Source organism: Rhea americana, unplaced genomic scaffold (assembly GCF_003343005.1).
Source record: "Rhea americana isolate MKP2758 unplaced genomic scaffold, rheAme1 scaffold_233, whole genome shotgun sequence".
Taxonomy (NCBI): Eukaryota; Metazoa; Chordata; class Aves; order Rheiformes; family Rheidae; genus Rhea; species Rhea americana.
In genome coordinates, this window is record NW_028186350.1 from 1 (window position 1) to 18,397 (window position 18,397).

Here is an 18,397-nt window from a genome sequence, read left to right on the forward strand (position 1 = left end):
TTTTTTTTTTTTTTTTTTTTTTTAATATCCATCAATTCTAGGTGTAGCAAAAGGGATGTTTAGGTGAAATCATGGAGAAAGTTTTTCTGCCAAGCAGATCAAGGAGCTGATGAACTTTAGCTCTTCCCACAAAAAAATACCAATGGTTTGCAGTCTTCCAATTGCCATGCGAATTTAGATCAGGTTAAATAGAGTCATTGGATGTCCCTGCATTTGAGTATTTCCTTAGGATTAGCCAAGGGAAGATCTATATTTTTGGAGCTATCTTGGTTATTTTTGAGGAGATCTCCTTATACAGACAAAGGATCGTAGTTGTAGTTGAACCAAAGGTTATTCTCTGCTGGTGATGCATGCATCTTGTTGAAACAGGAGGATTATGGGCCTTATTTTGAAGGAAGATTTCTAGTTCTGCACTTATCACACCTAGGCATACTGCAAAGAAATAGCAGTTAGAACCAGGATGGGACCTGTTGGATTTCTAGAAAATGCAAACTGAAATTATCTTCATGCCTCTGAAGTAAACCAAACTGATTATGCCTGTTTGTTTGTTTTTTCTCTTCAGCTCCAATTCCAACCTATGTGTTGGGTGCTAATGATCAGGACACTGTGCGCTATTTTCCAGATGTCAGTGGCTGCGAATTAGCTGAGAACATCACTTACCTAGGTAATGGCTGCAGCTGGTCAGTGGAGAGTGAAGTCTGCTTGAATGTTAGTACTTTCAAGAAAGTTTTAAGATCTTCCAGTTTCAAACCCTCTCTTTTTCCAAGAATGTTAAGTTGGTATTTCTTATACTTGAGTTCAAACCTGAGTCAAATTTAATGTTGAAGGGCTGAGATAATCTGCTGTTAAAGGTGAAAGAAAACACCCCCTATTTTTTTGTTCTTTTTTTTTTTTTTAAACACACTCTGATTTTTGAGAAACAAGAAAGCAGTGAGGAAAGGAACTCCTGTCTAAACTGCTTCTTCCCCTATAGGAAGGGTTCAAGCCATTGTGCTATAACATGTCTTTTGTGATTTTTAAATGTGGGAAATGCTGACTGTCTGGAAAGAAAGTTTTAGTAGAAGTAAGGAGAACTGCTAAATTGTATCTTCTGTATTTGATACAAATGTAGAATTACTTGCAATGTTTAAATTTCAAACTCGTGTTTGTGTATTAATGCAGGCCGTAGAGGTATTTTCAGTGGTACTTCTGGACTGCAAATCGCATACTTGAGCGGTACAGAGTCTCAGGAAGAGGCAACTCCTGCCTACAGTTTTAGCTCAAAGGATGTGACAGAACTAAAAACATCTTTGCTGTCAACTCCAAAATTCAAGGGTGTGGATATATTGCTGACATCCCCCTGGCCCAGAGATGTGGGAAATTTTGGTAACAGTCCTGTAAGTATTCTGTTTTCAGCTGCAGTGGGTTTCCAAGTGTATAGAACAAATGATTGCCTTTCTGCTTACTGACACTGTTTGCAGAGGGGCCCCTGTTTGTTTCAATTTACAAAAAGCTTTCGAGGATAATCAACTGAAACAGCTTTGTTTCTTCAGAGGTTACTAGCGTTTGTCTAGTGAAGTCAACCTTCAATAAGTAAAGCTCAAGACATAGTGCTGGCCTCAGACCGTGGAGCTGTATCTCTTGGAGATACTGTTCATCCGGACTCATTATGTTCACAGCTAGGTTTGTCTGAGTCTTAAGAAATTTGAGCCACTTAAGGTCCTGAAGTTTTAGTTTTAATGCTCAAAGTGGAGTTGTGTAGTTTACATTAATTTTGTATAGGCAAAGCATGTTGCAGGATAATTATTGCAGTCCCAAGCATTTCTTCTCAGTAGTCATCTATGGGCTTCCCACTGCCGGGTATTTATGCTGCTTCATCAGAAGGATGTCTTTTTACTTCTCTGGGATGTCTTTCCTGCCCTCTCAGGAATCTGAGTAACCTTGATCTGACAATGAGTAGTCCAAGATTCATCCTCAATCTACGTGGGATCAGTCATATGTACATATCTTCATATCATCTACATGGGATCAGCACTGGAATAGGTTGCACAGAGAGTTTGTGGAGTCTCCTTCTCTGGAGGTATTCAAAACCCGCCTGGATGCAACCCTGTCTAACATGCTCTAGGTGACCATGCTTGAGCAGGGAGGTTGGACTAGATGATCTCGAGAGATCCCTTCCAACCTTACCCATTCTGTAATATTACACTTTCCTGTTTTCTGGTTGGCCTGTAAGGTGTGATGAGTCCTTCCTTTGTTCTTAGTCCTGACTTGGAATCCCAAATCCAGTCTAGGAAGCTTCTTTGGTTGTTAGCTTCAGACCTTTGTTCCTGCAGGTAACTGTCTCATAATCCCATTTGTTAACTGTGCTTTGCCTTAAATCTAGATAGGTTTCTTTTTCCTCCTCTACTTTTCTTTTTTTGAAGAACTTTTCCTGAAACATTACCACTATGATAGTCATTAAAAGGCTGAATTTTTATTCCTTAATTTGTACTTCTTTTAATATGCAAATATTATTTTATGTAATAGCCTCTTCATTTGTGTTTGGGTAGTTCTGAGCTTTCATTCTAGTCTAAATTTATCTTTTCAATGCAATAACAGTATTTTAAAGCCCCTCACCCACCCCAGCCCCATGGTGTTAAAATACAGACCTTCTGCTCTGCTTTTACAGTCTGCTTCCTCAGTGTCATTCCAGAGCAATTCAGTCATGGACGTTAGCTTAAATCTAACTGATGGAAAAGACTGTTGTGGTTTTGGGGTCTGTTTTCTTTGGATTTTTTTTGGTCAGTAGAGGAAGCTTCTTTGGAGCTTTCTTTACCCTTAGATCCTAATGGTTCTCTTACCAGTTTTCTTTACCAACCCAGGCTGTTGCTTAAAGCTTGCATGAGCCTCAGCTGACAGTTTGTGCTTTACCTTACGTATATAAATCAAAAGGGAAAACTGCATTCAGTTTCTAAAGAACAGTTTTCCCTTTGGCACTGTAGGAGTCTGCARTTGTAGAAACATAAGTTGAAAGGGCCTTCGGAGTCTTCTAGTCCAACCTTCTATTTGAGTTCATGCTGTTGTAACTGTGGGCTGCAGTCATTTCCCTAGCATTTCTTTTCCTCTCCAACATTACTGATCTTCATGAACTCCAATTTTACATAAGTGGATGTGAGACCTTGCAGGTAATCTTAAATCAGATTTCTTTCATTAACATTAAAATTGAATTCCATTTATTGTGCTATCCCTAAGTGCTTGAGAAAGTTGTGAGCAAAAAATGGACATCCAATGCTCTTTTTCAAAGATAGAGTTAAGGATAGAAGTAGGAGATTTGTGAGTCTTCAGTGTGTTTTATCTTGTAACTGAAAAGTCAGAGCTAATAGTTTCCATCTGATGATAAATTTTGCTGACGTAGATTGATTGCAGTTGCTGTGGAATGATACAGCTGGTCTCCAATCTTGAATGTTGTGGTCTAAGCATCTTTAATGTCACTCGATGTTAAGTCATTCTTCTTCCTCCTTCGAACCTTAAGTATGTCTGTGTTTATTTTCTGAGGTATCAGTCAATATACTAAATGGTTTGGTTCTTGTTCTATCTGGATTTTGAGGRCACTGTTTAGTTTGTGCCTAATTTTGCAGTTAACAGTGTTCCTCAGCAAAAGTGTATTTCTGGTCATAACTTCAGGTGATCTGAGATCTTTCAGAGATGAATGCCACATACCATGACAAAAGTTATATTTTTTGCTTCCTCTTAGTATCTTCAGATATTCAAAAAATGATATGATCCTCAGTCTAAAAAGAAAAAAAAAAAAAAAAAAAAAAAAGGTAGACTAGATGGATGCAACAAGATAGCTGGAGAGAAACAAGATGTAGGGATGTTCCGGCTTAAAGAGAAAAGTTGTGTCTTGAAATTCATGTGGTGATTCTTTATAGGCATATCGTTCCACAATTGGCCTCAACATGAATTTTCTGGGGATATATTAACTTGGATTAACAGAGAAATATATATTAATTAAAATATGCATCTTATTGGAAGTATGTACTTTATGACCTGATTTCAGTAATAAGTCTTTGAGATTCCTTTGGGTACTAGGGTGCTGAAATGATGTCACTCAAAATAGAACATTTGAGGGATGAACATTTAGGATTTTTTGTTCTTTGTAACTTTAAGTTTCTCTTTCAGTGAAAGTTGTGTGATGAGCTAAATTTCGTGGATAAGATTCTTTGAGAGAAGTATGTGAGTTTATTTTTCCTGAGGTGGTTCTTAGGTCTGACTGTTTTTAATGGGAGTGGAAAGAGCCAGTCCTTGGTGAGAAATGCTGTTTTGTTTACCTCTGGAATGCCTACTGGAATGCCTACTGCAAGGGCAGCCAAAGGGAACACAGAAAGGAAACCAGCTTTCCAGAGGGTAGACTGTTGCTAGTCCAACTGTCAGCGATGAAAGACTGTTAATAGATGTCTATGTGGTCAATGTTTTCTTCATGTTTTGTTCTAGTTGGAAATAAAGGATCAAACTCTTGCTGTTTTTACACCTCACCCCTCCCTGGGAATGTGTTTATGACCCTTGTGGTCATAAATTCTAAATTTCACAGAATGGGTAAGGTTGGAAGGGATCTCTCGAGATCATCTAGTCCAACCTCCCTGCTCAAGCACAGTCACCTCAAGCATGCTAGACAGGATTGCATCCAGGCGGATTTTGAGTATCTCTGGAGAAGGAGGCTCCACAACCTTTCTGGGCAACCTATTCCAGTGCTCTGTCACTCTCACAGTAAAGAAATTCCTCTTCATATTCAGATGGAACTTGCTGTATTTGTTTGTGCCCCTTGCCTCTTGTCCTGTCATTGGACGCCACTGAAAAGAGTGTGGCCGCATCCTCTTGATACCCTCCTGTAAGATATTTGTAGACATTGATTAGATCCCTTCTCAGACTTCTCTTCCCCAGCTAAACAGGCACAGCTCTCGCAGCTTTTCCTTGTAAAAGAAGTGCTACACTCCTCTAAATCATCCTTGTATCCCTACACTGGACTCTCTCCAGTAGTTCTATGTCTCTTGTACTGGGGAACCCAGAATTGGACACAATACTGCGGGTGTAGCCTCAACAGGGCTGAGTAGAGCAGCAGGATCACCTCCCCCAACCTGCTGGCAATGCTCTTCTTCATGCTGCCCTAGATACCATTGGTCGTCTTGGCTACATTGCTGGCTCCAGCACTCCCAGGTCCTTCTCTGCACAGCTGCTTTCCAGCAGGTCAGCCCCCAGCCTGTACTGGTACATGGAGTTATTCCTCCCTAGGTGCAAGACCTTGCACTTGCCCTTGTTGAACTTCATGAGATTCCTCTCTACCCAACTCTCCAGCCTGTCCAGGTCTCTCTGAATGGCAGCACAGCCCTCAGCTCTATCAGCCACTCCTCCCAGCTTGGTATCATCAGTAAACTTTCTGAGGAGGCACTCTGTCCCTTCATCCAGGTCATTGATGAAGAAATTGAGCAGGACAAGACCAGCAATCACCCTGGGAGACACCACTATCTATAGGCCTCCAACTAGATTTTGTGCTGCTGGTTACAACCATCTGAGCTTTGTCTTTCAGCCAGTTCTTAATCCATCTCACTGTCCACGTGTCTATCCTGCACTTCCTGGGCTTACCTATGAGGAGGTTGTGGGAGGGAGTATCAAAAGCCTTGCTGAAGTCAAGGTACACAATATCCACTGCTTTCCCCTCATCTACCCAGCCAGTCATTCCATTAGAGAAGGCTATCAGATTGGTTAAGCAGGATTTCCCCTTGGTGAATCCATGCTGACTACTCCGGATCACTTTTCCTCCATATGTTTGGAGATGACATCCAGAACAAGGTGTTCCATCACCTTTCCAGGGATGGAGGTGAGGCTGACTGACCTGTAGTTACCTGAGTCCTCTTTGCCCTTTTGGAAGTCTGGAGTGACATTGGCTTTCTTCCAGTCCTCAGGTACCTCTCCAGTTCTCCAGGACCTTTCAAAGATGATTGAGAGTGGCCTGGCAACAACATCCGCCAGCTCCCTTAGTACCTGTGGGTGCATCCCATCAGGGCCCATGGATTTGTGAATGTCAGCATTGCCCAGAAGATCTCTAATCCTATCCTCCTCAACCAAGGGGAAGTCTTCCTTTCTCCAGACCTTCTCCCTTGTCTCCAGGCTCTGGGATTCTTGAGGCCTCCCCTTAGCAGTGAAGACTGAAGCAAAGAAGGCATTCAGTAATTCTGCCTTCTCTGTATCCTTTGTCACCAGGGCCTGCACCCCATTCAGTAGCGGGCCCACATTTTCCCTAGTCTTCCTTTGGTTACTGATGTATTTGAAGAATCCCTTCTTCTTGTCCTTGACATCCCTTGCCAGACCTAATTCCAAATAGGCCTTAGCCTTCCTCATTGCATCCCTGCCTACTCTGACTGCATTCCTATAATCCTCCCAAGTGGCCTGTCCCCTCTTCTACATTCTGTGTACTTTCTCCTTCTGTCTGAGTCTTGCCAGGAGCTACTTGTTCATCCATGCATAAAGGGTCTTTTACCCCCTTTGCTGGACTTCTTACTCATAGGGATGCACTGCTCTTGAGCTTGGAGGAAGTGATGCTTGAATATTAACCAGCTCTCTTGGACACCCCCCCCCTTCCTTCTAGGGTGCTAACCCCTGGGATTCCTCCAAGTAATTCCCTGAAGAGGCCAGTGTTTGCTCTCTTGAAGTCCGGGGTTGCAATCATACTTACTGCCCTCCTTCCTCCTTGCAGGATCCTGAACTCCACCATCTCATGGTCACTGCAGCCAAGGCTGCCTCCAACCTTCACATCTCTAACCAGTCTCTCTCTGTTGGTAAGGACAAGGTCCAGCAGGACACTCTTCCTTGTTGGCTCCTTCACCACCTATGTCAAGAAGTGCTCTGAAGGAACCTCCTGGACTGTTTGTGCCTAACTGTGTTGTCCTTCCAACATATATCAGGATGGTTGAAGTCTCCCATGAGAACCAGGGCCTGTGATTGTGAGGCTCCTTCCAGCTGTCTGTAGAAGGCCTCATCAACTTCCTCTTCCTGGTCAGGTGGCCTGTAGCAGACACCTGTAGTCGATGTTAGCCTGTCCTTTAATCTTTACCCATAAGCTCTCAACTCTCTTTTCAAACACCTCTAGAAAGAGCTCGATGCATTCCAGTTGCTCTCTCACATAAAGAGCAACTCCACTACCTCACCTTCTTGGCTGTCTTTCCTAAAAAGCACGTAGCCATCCATGACAGCATTACAGTCGTGTGAGCTATCCCACTATGTCTCTGTAATTGCAATGAGATCATGGCCCTGTGACCACAGACAGATCTCTAATTCTTCCAGGTGTACAAGCATTTCAGGGGAAAAAATTGAGCATGCAGATTTCCCAGGAGGGGTTAAAGAGGTTCCTCTGTAATCATGTCCTATGTGTACTTCCCTGACTGCGAGTATCCCCTGCAGTCATACCGACTTGAGCCACGTTTGGCTAACTAGAAAATTTACAGCACACAGTTCTGTGTGTGTATGTGTGTGTGTGTGTATACATATATATAAAAAATATTTTCACTGCAATCCCACAGAGTTTTAAAATAAAGTTTTATTTGTATTTTTTAGGGAGAAGTAGATACCAAGAAATGTGGCTCTGCATTAGTATCTAATCTAGCTGCAAGTCTCAAGCCAAGGTATCACTTTGCTGCTCTGGAGAAGGCCTATTATGAAAGACTTCCTTACAGGTATATAAGACCATGTAAAGTCTCATTTGTTTTGTAAGAAAGGCTCAATTGTTAGAGAGCGTAGGAGAACAATTCTAAATTTAATGAAGCCATCTAGGTCTTTTAAATACATTGTTTCTTCCAACAAGGTCAAGATTATGCCACAAAGGCGTCTTATGACCACAGTTCTTGCTGCCCTAAAAAACTGGCCACTGCTGATAGCGGTTGTCAGAATATGTTGTCATGAATCTGATGACAAAATGTAGTTACCCTTAGTCCCGTTTAAACTGTTCAAACTAATTCAGGGGTATAACTGAAAACATATGACAGCAAAACCCCATATTTTTAAGTGTTTGATATCCTTTATCATAACTTTGTTTATAAAATGAGAATGGGGTTCATAATGTTGGTGTCAGGAAAACCCCCTAAAAATAAAACTAAGGCTGTTGTGTTACTGTTGGATACGATTATCATTATTAGCCTTTCAATAGGGAACGTTTTAAAACTGATATTTGTTTTCAGAGTAGTGAGTTATCCTCTGATCTCTCTATTTGGACTGTAGTGAGTCCTTATTTTGGTCTGAGCAGCTCTTTACTGTTAGAACTCATTAGTCTATCTGAACTCAGCTCTGCCTAATGCAGAACCTTTTTGTTCTTAGTCAAAGACGGCACACAATTGATGTGGTGTTTGAGTAGATTCAGAAGGATACATATTTTCCTACTGTCCTTTGAGTATATGCCAGTACTTGAAATAATGTTTTGCTTCCCCACAGAAACCACATAGTGCTGCAGGAGACCCCACAGCATGTAAGCAGGTTTATTGCTCTTGCTGATGTTGGCAATACAAGCAAGAAAAAGGTATTGACATTCTTGAATTTTTCTTCTCTCAAGTGCAAACAGTAAACAGCTTGGATTTGCCAGAGAGCAGCATGGATCACTTAAAAGCTCAACTGGAGCAGAGTCTCACTTAAGTAATAGATTGCTCTGCTCATTATGCCTGAAGGGTAAAAGTTGCAAGATGTATTCTGAGGCAACTTTGTTTCTCTCTACCTTGTCAAATGGCTTTTAACTGTGAAGACAGCTACAGAGAAAAATGGTTAGGAAGTTACATCTTTATCTTCCTCTCAGCTGCTTTATCTATTTTCCCTTCCTGTAGCTAGCTTGCTTCAGGAAGGAAGTGGTAGTTCCACAGGAACCCTCACAAATCACTTTTTATAAAGGTTATTGTAGAATCATAGAATGGTAAGGTTGGAAGGGACCTCTGGAGATCATCTAGTCCAACCCTCAGGATAGCCCCGTATGAGGATTGAACCCATGACCTTGGCATTAGCGGCACCATGCTCTAACCAACTGAGCTAAACCTGCCCCCCGTTAGCATTTTCGGTTGAGGATTCGGAAGGAATATGCACAACTGAACTTGGATAAACCAAAGCTAGAGTTTTGCAATACATAATAAATTGAACTATTAACTTATCTCTGTCCTGTTCTGGGCTCACAGTGTTCTGAGAGCCAGTTTGACTCATTGAAATAGCAGAAAACAAGCCCAGTGAAAACAAAGAGAAGATGTTTGCTGTAGTGCATGTTCTTTGGGTAAAAATGAAGACTTCTTTAGTGTCTTTCTTCAAATAACTAACCTTTAGTGGGAATTTTAAACTGTTTCTCTTCTCTCTTTAGCAAAGCTGTAGAATATTGGTATAGAAAAACATGTTGATACGGTTTGGGAGGGCATAGGAACTGGACCTCATAACCAAAAAGATCCAGGAGTCCTAGAAAGAAAGAAGGCCTGAAAACAGGCAAGGATTAGCTATTAAAATAAATGGACATATCTGTTTATCTTTATTTGGTCTTACAGTGGAAGAGTTTCTTTTCCAAGTAGGATACATTACTACTATTCAAAATTCTTTACACTAAAAGGAATGAGCCACTTGGAAGTTCAGCATAAACTCCTGGTTGCATTGGGTGGGAGACTGGCACAGGGAATGTATTTCTGTGTTGTACCCTAGCTTAAACACTGGTTTGTTGAATTGTTGCAGAACTAAGTTGTGTATTACCATTTCAGATGTGACTTCTTCACAGCTGCAGTCCTGCCAAAAAGCTTTTTGCGTTTGAGCTCTCTCTCTTCTCCTTCTAGTATCTCTATGCATTCAGCATTGTTCCAATGAGCTTGATGGACCCTGCAGAGTTAGTGAAACAGCCACAGGATGTCACAGAAAGTCCATACCGAAAATTACGGAAAGAGGCACATAAGGCCAAGACACTCATGTGTGCAGAGGTACTGCTATGTTCTACTTCTGGGTACAATTTGCTTTCCCTCTCTCTGTTCAGAGAGCTTGGAATGGTGTTTGACTTTAACCCTTTAATATTTTCATCCATTACGCTTCAGGGTTATGTGAAAACAACTTATGTCAGTCGAATTGTATAAATGTGATGCATGGGATTTTATGATGTAATTTGTTGCCTTCCTTCTGCAGGTTTTGCGTGGACTGTAGGTGATGCTCTAGTTGGATCTGCTTGCTTGCCAGGATTATTCTGTATGCATGCAAGACCTTAGCATGCAAGGTCTTGTTCTTGTCTGGTGTAAGGCTGTAGACTAAAAATTACTTGCAGTTGACCCCAGACTCAGGATTTGCTGAAACTGTGTAAAATTAGGAAGTACAAGCAGTGAGGTCCAGCCTTTCTCACCACAGTCACCATGCACGCAAAGTTAAGATCTGGGTCCTACGAGCGGACAGTGTGGGAGGGCATGAAGATGGCTTACAGATGCCCCTTGATTCTTTGAGCTGCAACCCCTCCCTCCCCCCACACCCATAAGCAGAGATCTACTGTTGTGTTCAGCCCCTCACCACAAGGCTTTTAAACAGACCAGTCAGTCAATAATTTTTTGAAAGTGGAAATTCTTATATTTTTACACTTAATTTACATAATTTAAGACAGGCACAAAAACTAGTGAAGTTTGCTGGAAAAGGTGCTTCAGCTCATGTGTCAGTTGTTACAATGCAAGAAGGAGGTTTGCTCTGGGTTGGATTTTAGATTGTGCAGTTGTGCTCCCACCTGGGAGCCAGACTTAAGTTCGGATGAGCAGCCCTGCTCTTTGTCACGCGTGCCTCCTCCTGATCGTATTTTGCCTTACTTTACAGCTTAGCCAGATGGATTCAGCTTCCATGTGTGTCTATATTAATATCTCTAACAAATAAAAAACATGATTTTGGAACTAGCTTTGAATTGGAAAAGTTATTCGAATAATCCATAAAATCAAAGAGTTCTGAAAGGTCAACAGGAGAAAGTAGCAATTTTAGACAGTTTTCTCAGAATTTTTTCCTAGGCTGAGGTTTTGTATGTAGGCAGACAAGAGCTGTTACATCATTGGGAAAAATCAAATCATTCCCTTCAAGCGGATTGCTTTTGCTAGATGTTTATGCACCTCTTCAGGAAAGAAGCAAAGTTGCGTGCATACAGTATCTCTGCAAAATGTAGTTATAATGAGCTTTGTTTTCATTTCTGAACAGGAAGAACCAGCTTGTCAGTTTTTCTTTGATTTGAACAAGAATCAAGGAAAGAAACGTCCCTCAGATGGGAAAGAGAGAGGGAACTTCCAACCTAAGCAAGCTAAAAAACCCCGTAAGTATGTGTATGCTTTTATCTGAGAGCATATCTTGTAGGTCTCGTTAGACTATTTCACTCTTCATTTTTCTCATGCTGCTGAGCCATATTGTGTTATCTTGCAAACATGCCCTGTTATTGCATTAGATGCTATGGGGACACAGAGAGGACGGAAGAGTCCCTTGTTTCTCAAAGACCTGGCAGTGAATAGATGAGAGAAAAGTTAAGAGGTTAATATTAAAAGCTAGCTGACCGTTAACGATGGGGATGGGATGATGCTGTTCGCTCTGTAAAGCAGTTGGCCTCTAGGCTTTACAACAGGTATCTCCATGTGCCAGTGTGTTTCCATGCCAGAGTATTGCAAGAGACTGGATCAGTGTTTATGAATTCTTGTAATACCACTTAAGATTTATTCTATACTTAGTGTTCAGGAAATACTAATGAACTTGGAATGGAGGAACACCTGTTAGCTGTATTTCTGTGCTGTAGATCTATTCTGAGGAGGAATTTCTTCACTGTGAGTGACAGAGCACTGGAACAGGTTGCCCAGAGAGGTTGTGAAGTCTCCTTCTCTGGAGGTATTCAAGGCCCGCCTGGATGCAACTCTCTCTAACATGCTCTAGGTGACCATGCTTGAGCAGGGAAGTTGGACTAGATGATCTCGAGAGGTCCCTTCCAACCATACCCATTCTGTGAGTTTTATCTGACTTGGAGAAATTGAAATTAAACCTCTCAAGATAATGAATTTCTAGTGACAATGTTAATGCAAGCCTGTATGTTTAGAAAGGTAGGATTTCAGTAACGAAAACATTTGGTCTTCAGTGCAAATGTTGGTGTCAGCTTCCCCCTTGTTTCTGTGAAAGCTATTCACACTGCCATGGATAAGAAGACATTCTTCAAGAAAGTCTCTGCTAGATGAGTCTGGTTACCTTTGTTACATGGGACTAAGTTTTTATCATTATTGCCATACACTTCGTGTGGTCCTCACAAATAGTGGTTTTACAGGTTAAGCTATCTTTTGCTAAAACTAGTGCATCCTCATTGCTGTATGGATGCCTGCACAGGCATGACTGGCTGTAATGACATTAGGTTTCAATTGAAGGAATTTGAGTGTGTGATTCTGCCCCCACACCTACATGTTTATAGTAGGACATAATRTGCCATTATGAAAGTTCGTGTAGCCTGTTACACTGTTTTGTTCAGCAAACAGCCCCCAGAAAGAGACTTTTCATTTCCTAAGTTATTAGGAGAGCCACATCAGTTTTACTACATTTGCAAATCTGCTTGCTTATTCCTGTATGAAGCCTTCAGAGGACCTGAATATAGTGTTTAACCCTAGTCAGATGCTTATCAGTACAGTCAGCTTGTATTAAAAGTCAGCTCAAGTATCACAATTTGGGTGTGAATCTAGATGTTGCTAGTTCTGGCCTATTCATCATACTCAAACAAGTTTGACAGCATCTGTCCTTGTCTGTATGTATGCAATGACTTTACCGCTTCACCTCTGTATAAATTCCCTGGCGCTTTCATATTAGCGAACTGTAATCACTAAATTCCTGCAATTGGCATGCTCCTCTAAATTAGAGCACTTGAGAACGGAGGTCAGCAAATGTGTGACTTGACCTCCTCCCTGTCTCTTGCTGGAGATTCCCAGGGGCACTAGTTCTCTGACCAGATCTTGCCTTGCAGAGCTATCAGTTAGCAAGGGTGGCTGGAAAATACAGCTCTCTCCAATCTTGCCATATTTCTTGTTCTTCCAAATCAGCTTTATGCTAACGCTGTTTCTCTGTATTCTCCCAATAAAGCACAGCCAACAGGGCCCTGCTGGTTCTGCCTGGCCAGCCCAGAGGTTGAGAAGCACCTGGTTGTTAGTATTGGCACGCATGTAAGTACCCCTAGCAATTTCCTGTGTGAAGACAGAATCAGATGAAGATGTAGCAAATTAAAGCRTCAATCTCTAATTTTAAATCTTTATTTAAAAAAAATAGTTTGGAACTGCTGTCAAAATTTACTGAAGTGCACAGATGCAGGCTACAAAAGCCTTTTTCTCAAACTATCTACTGATAACATTATGCTCAGCAAGAGATGAGATACACTATTCAAAACCATCTAAATAGACTATCTACAAATAGTTTAGACAGACTATCTTTAGTCTACACAGTCTATCAAAACAGGCATAGTCTGTTTTTTATTTTATTTTAAACAACAGCAACAAAACCCACCTCTAAATAAATAAACCAATCCAACAGCGAAATTCACTGTTTGCCCCCCCCACACACCGTGTATTTTGTCTATTTTAGATTAACGTCAGTCCCAAATAAGCAAGGAATGTACTACAGATTTTGCTGGGATAGCCACACTAAGAAGTGTTTTGGATTTCTCTAGATCATTGTAGTACCAGAAACCCACCCCCTAATCATATATGCGCAAACATAGCCCCATATGCACGGATGGAGTTGTAGCAGCAGAATTGTGTAGTGGAACTATCCTGTTCCTCTTCTCCATAACTTAGACCCTTGGTTTTGTTTTAAATTTCTTTCATTTCCCCCTAACAGACATAGGTATATAGACAGAGATTTGTAAAAGCGAAACATTGGCCCTATTTTATTCAGGCAACGGAGCTGAACTATACTGACAGAAGACTTTTATTATTATGTTTTTATTATTATTATTATTATTATTTGCTATGCCAGCCTTAAAAGTTTTCATACGTTACTATCATGACAAAACTTTTCCAGCATGAACTTAGTGTCAGGTTGGCACCAGCTTCAGCAGCAGGATGCACTGGCTGAAGTTATTCCCAGCATCCCTGGAGTGATTTGTTACAGTTTTGTCATATGACAATTAAACAAAGATTCATAGTTTTTATTAATCGATCTCCAAGGTGTACTTGGAGACACTGAATTAATCATTGGTCTCTTTTCCTAAGTTATTGCTCCTGTCTAGCTCAATCCACTGCTACAGGGATGGATTTGTCCACATGTTTAGTTTAAATGCAGATGTAATGTTTCAAGTGGATTTTTTTTGTTGTTGTTGTAATAGAATTTCTAGCCACAGTGGTTCATTCAGTTGCCTTGTAGACAACTTTCTGGCATTATAATTTTATTTTAGTAGTCCCTACATTTTTCTTGTTCATCTACTAATTATTAAATTTTTAATTTATTCTAAATTTCTAATGATCTGATGAATTAATCTCTAGTAAGTGACATAGAAAAGGAGGCTTTAATGATGTGAAATAGGTAGGCTGTGAGATACTCTCAAAATGTAGTCAGCACAAATAAGCTTCACAACACAGTAAGCGTTTGCAGTGAGCGAGTAATTGATATGTATTTGTTTTTTTCTAGTGCTATCTTGCCCTGGCTAAGGGCGGCTTACTACCTGATCACGTCCTGATTTTGCCTATTGGGCACTATCAGTCTGTAGTTGACCTGTCTTCAGAGGTGGTAGAAGAAGTGACCAAGTACAAATCAGCCCTAAAGGAATTTTTCAGAAGCAAGGGAAAGAGATATGTCTTATTTGAAAGAAACTATAGGAGTCAGCATCTGCAGTTACAGGTATGATTTTAGTGCAATACTGGAAGAATGCAACCTGAGTTTTATGCAGATGTGCTGAAAATGAAAGCTTACCTTCAAACTTCCCATTTTCTTCTGTGCCTTCACAGAGTATGAATAGAAGTCATCTTACAGGGATAGAGGCAGAACAGAAACAAAGCTTTTGCACTGGTTCTGCCACAGTTCTTTTGTTTTTCCTATTACAGGAGGCACAGGATTGATTTTTGTTGTGTGAAGGAGAAAAACTGTTTTTCCTCTCACAGAACTAATTAAAAAGCTCACAGCATCTACAGATGAGTTGCAGGACTTTGCTCTTACTCTAATCAGCTCACACTGGCATGTGAACTGAGGTACTTGCAGTTCAACTGAACTGGGCTGAAAATCTAAAAATATACCTGCAGGGCTCTGGTATTGGTAGACAACAGCCAACCTTTTGATTTGATTGTTTCTTGTATGTTAGTAATTTGGTGGTTTATTGTGGTAGTTTCTGTATCTGGCAGATCTGTAACTGTATCAGAGCGGCCTTAAACTACCACAAAGATCAGAAAGGAGGACGAGTGTTCTGAGAACTCTTTCAGACTTTTAGTTTTCAGGTTTTTGTTCAACTCCTACAGAAAATCTCTCATAAGTTTAAGCCTGTATAGATAGGTGCTCGCCTGTCTTGCATGATGATGATGAGCAGTACTGAGGAGCCTACCAGCTCCAGTGATGGATTTATTGCTTTCTGTGCTTTGTCTTGTCTTTTCCTCTTGTTATGAAAATGTTGTCCATGCTCTCCAGGTGATTCCCGTCCCATTGGACCTCTGTACTTCTGAAGACATTAAAGAGTCCTTTATTGTACAGGCACAGGAACAACAGATTGAATTGTTAGAGATCCCAGAGCACTCAGATATCAAGCAAGTATGAGACAAGATTTCAGTTGTTATTTATCTCACCTCAATCCTTTCTAGGCTGGTATTCACTCTGGGGTCATTTTACGTGGTAAGACTAAGCTGTTGGAGGTAGACTGCCATAGACTTGAGTTGTGCAGATTTGCCAGAGGTTTTCTGCTCCAGATGAAGTCACTGTGAATGACAGATACTTTGCTGCTTTGAAAATTAAGTCCTTTATCTGCCTACAGAAGTTATTGATAATCTTGAAGAGCCTAAGGTGTATATTTTCTTTTCATTTGAATGAAGCCTGTGCTGCTAGGTGCTTTTAGCACTGCTATTCTGATGCAGTTTTCTAAGATGCCCTTTAGTTTCCTCAGAACAGCTGTGTGTTTACTGGAGGAGAAACTCCAAATACAGCTTACACAAAAGGTAAGGCAGAAATCTTAGGTCAGGGACAAGGATGTAAGAAATAACCCTTTGTCCTGCTATCCCAGCTGTGTGCACAGCTTGCTGCATTCACTGCTACTGATACCAAACCAGCCCTCTCTCAGTGTCAGTTGAAAACAGGTAGCTTTAAATTCCTTTGGATAAGGATTTGGAAGAAGTATTCCCTTGTATCAGAGAAATTAGTCAGTAGTGATATAGGTTTCTCTGTAACCATTTCTGCAGCAGGAGCCAGAAACAGCACATGTTTATGATAGTTACTTTCTAAGCCATTATGAGTATTTATTTCTGAATCCAAAAGTTGATTATATTTTCAGCTGGAAAGTATGAATTTACTCTCTTCACATGATATTTTTTTTCTTCATYTACAATATGCCATATTAGCTTGGGATGACTTAGCTGGGCAATTATGATCCTTCTTACCCAAGGTTTGATGTTTAATGTCTCTGTAGTGGTGTCACCTGCAGAATTAGCCCACAAAAATGTAGCATTGTGCTATGCAGTGCTCTGTATGCAAGCCCACAAACTGATCCCAGCTGAAAGGAATCCATCACTTCAGGTTGTCTCTTAAAGCTACGTTTTGAGATCTATGATTGATCTAGTTTGTTTCTGTTTGTGCGTTGTAATCTTGTTTTCAGTTTGATTTTCAAAGGAAACTGAAACATGACTAGCGTCCCTCTTGTTAGGAAGCATCAGCTCTTTGATAGAGTGGGGCAGGTTTCTAGGACATGAGTACTCACATAAAAGARTTAGGAGGGGGCCTTTCTGTTGTTTTATTTGATGAAAAGGCTTTGGTATGAACTCAGCCAGCACTAGACAACCCACAGGATGAAGCCCTGTTTTTTTTGTGAATAGGCACATCTGAACTTCAGGGTCTGCATAGTCTCAAGTCAGCCTTGGAAGAAGAATCTACAGGAAACTTGTTTTCTTTAATTCTGTAATTCAATTGAATCAAGGTTACCCTTGGTGAAAATCCAAGTATAGAGTCATCTACACCAGCTACCATGTCCAAAAAATGCACTTTCTATCTTGAGTTCAAAGCCTGTCTCTCATGAAACTCTGTCATTTTTTAAATAATAGAATTAGAGTAGGTAAGATTCTGCTCTTCTATGGGATTAGAGCCCATTTAAAACAGCAGGTTTAGGTGAAATCAACAGGGTGAATTTAATATTACTGGAAGATTTTGACTTGAAAAAATATTCAGTGTTGCCCTGCCACTGTTAAATGCTGCCCTTGCTCCCTGGAGATGGTAAGGGATCTGACAACTTGAAGTGAGCCAGGGCCTCTTTTTCTGGGCTCCATGTTTCAGCGAGGTCTCCTTTCTTCTCCTAGGTAGCCCAGCCAGGGACACCCTATTTCTACGTGGAGCTGGACACAGGCGAGAAGCTTTTCCATCGCATCCGGAAAAGCTTTCCGCTGCAGTTTGGCAGGTTTGAGGGATTTATTTTTTTATGCCCTTTTGCCTCCTCCCTCCCTGCTGCTCTGGTGAAGTGAAGCATTGCAGGGGGTGTGGCAAGGGGCCTGCAGGGGAAAGTGTGTGTGTATGTGTGTGTGKGGGGGGGCTGTGATGTCACACCGGGCAAGGCAAGGGGCATGTTTGAGGTCATGCTGGGTTGAGGGGAGGGAGAGGATGTGTGAGGTCACTCCAGAGGAGGGAGGGGCATGCATGAGGTCAGGCTGCATGTTGGGGGGCTGTGACATCACTCCAGGCAAGGAGAAGAGGCTATGATGTCATGTCAGACGGGGGAGGGGGGAGGGGGGGAGAGCAGGGGGTTGTGGTGTCATGTCAGGTGAGAGGGGGAGGGGCTGTGATGTCATGTCATGTCAGACAAGGGGAGGAGGGGGCTATGCTCTCATGTCAGGCCAGGGGCGGGCTGTGACATCACGCCAGGCAGGGGGAGGCACGTGAGGTCGCGCCCGGCGGCTGACGCGGCTGTGCTTGCAGGGAGGTGCTGGCGAGCGCGGCGCTGCTGGGGCTGCCCCACCGCGCCGACTGGCGGCAGTGCACGGCGGCGCGGCCCGAGGAGGTGGCCGCCGCCCAGGCCTTCCGCCGCGACTTCCAGCCCTTCGACTTCGCCCTGCAGGCCTGACGGCGGCGGTGACGGCGGCGGCGGCGGACGCGCGGCGATTGGCGGCGGCGGCGTGACGCGCGCGCGCTCCTCTGTGACGCGGCAATAAAGGCGGTGTGGCGCGGGGCGCTGAGTGGCTGCGGCGCGGGGCCGGGGGGCGGCGGAGGCGGCATGGAGCGGGCGCCGGGCGGCGCGGCG

The 18,397-nt window shown here is 42.2% G+C and overlaps 2 protein-coding genes and 1 non-coding gene across 3 annotated transcripts in view; all 3 read left to right on the forward strand.

Annotated features, from left to right (window-relative positions):
- Positions 1-562: 562 nt before the first annotated feature.
- CWF19L1 (CWF19 like cell cycle control factor 1) lies at positions 563-18,324 on the forward strand (the record flags this gene model as incomplete). The annotated part of the gene is made up of 11 exons (XM_085306161.1): positions 563-664; positions 1,162-1,376; positions 7,567-7,685; positions 8,437-8,521; positions 9,795-9,935; positions 11,170-11,281; positions 13,069-13,148; positions 14,608-14,817; positions 15,595-15,714; positions 17,463-17,560; positions 18,076-18,324. Coding segments are annotated over 11 exons (1,427 nt in total), but the record flags the coding sequence as incomplete, so codon positions are not given.
- On the forward strand, positions 15,288-15,430 carry LOC146595203 (small nucleolar RNA SNORA12). Its single transcript, XR_014895983.1, has one exon. It is a non-coding gene; the product is annotated as a small nucleolar RNA SNORA12 (small nucleolar RNA).
- CHUK (component of inhibitor of nuclear factor kappa B kinase complex) overlaps positions 18,236-18,397 on the forward strand; it is a gene marked incomplete at its 5' end in the record, with an annotated part of 31,719 nt that continues 31,557 nt past the window's right edge. Inside the window, one exon of the mRNA XM_085306169.1 lies at positions 18,236-18,313. Within this exon, the coding sequence (XP_085162295.1) occupies positions 18,236-18,313 (78 nt within the window). The remainder of the gene's footprint in view (positions 18,314-18,397) is intronic.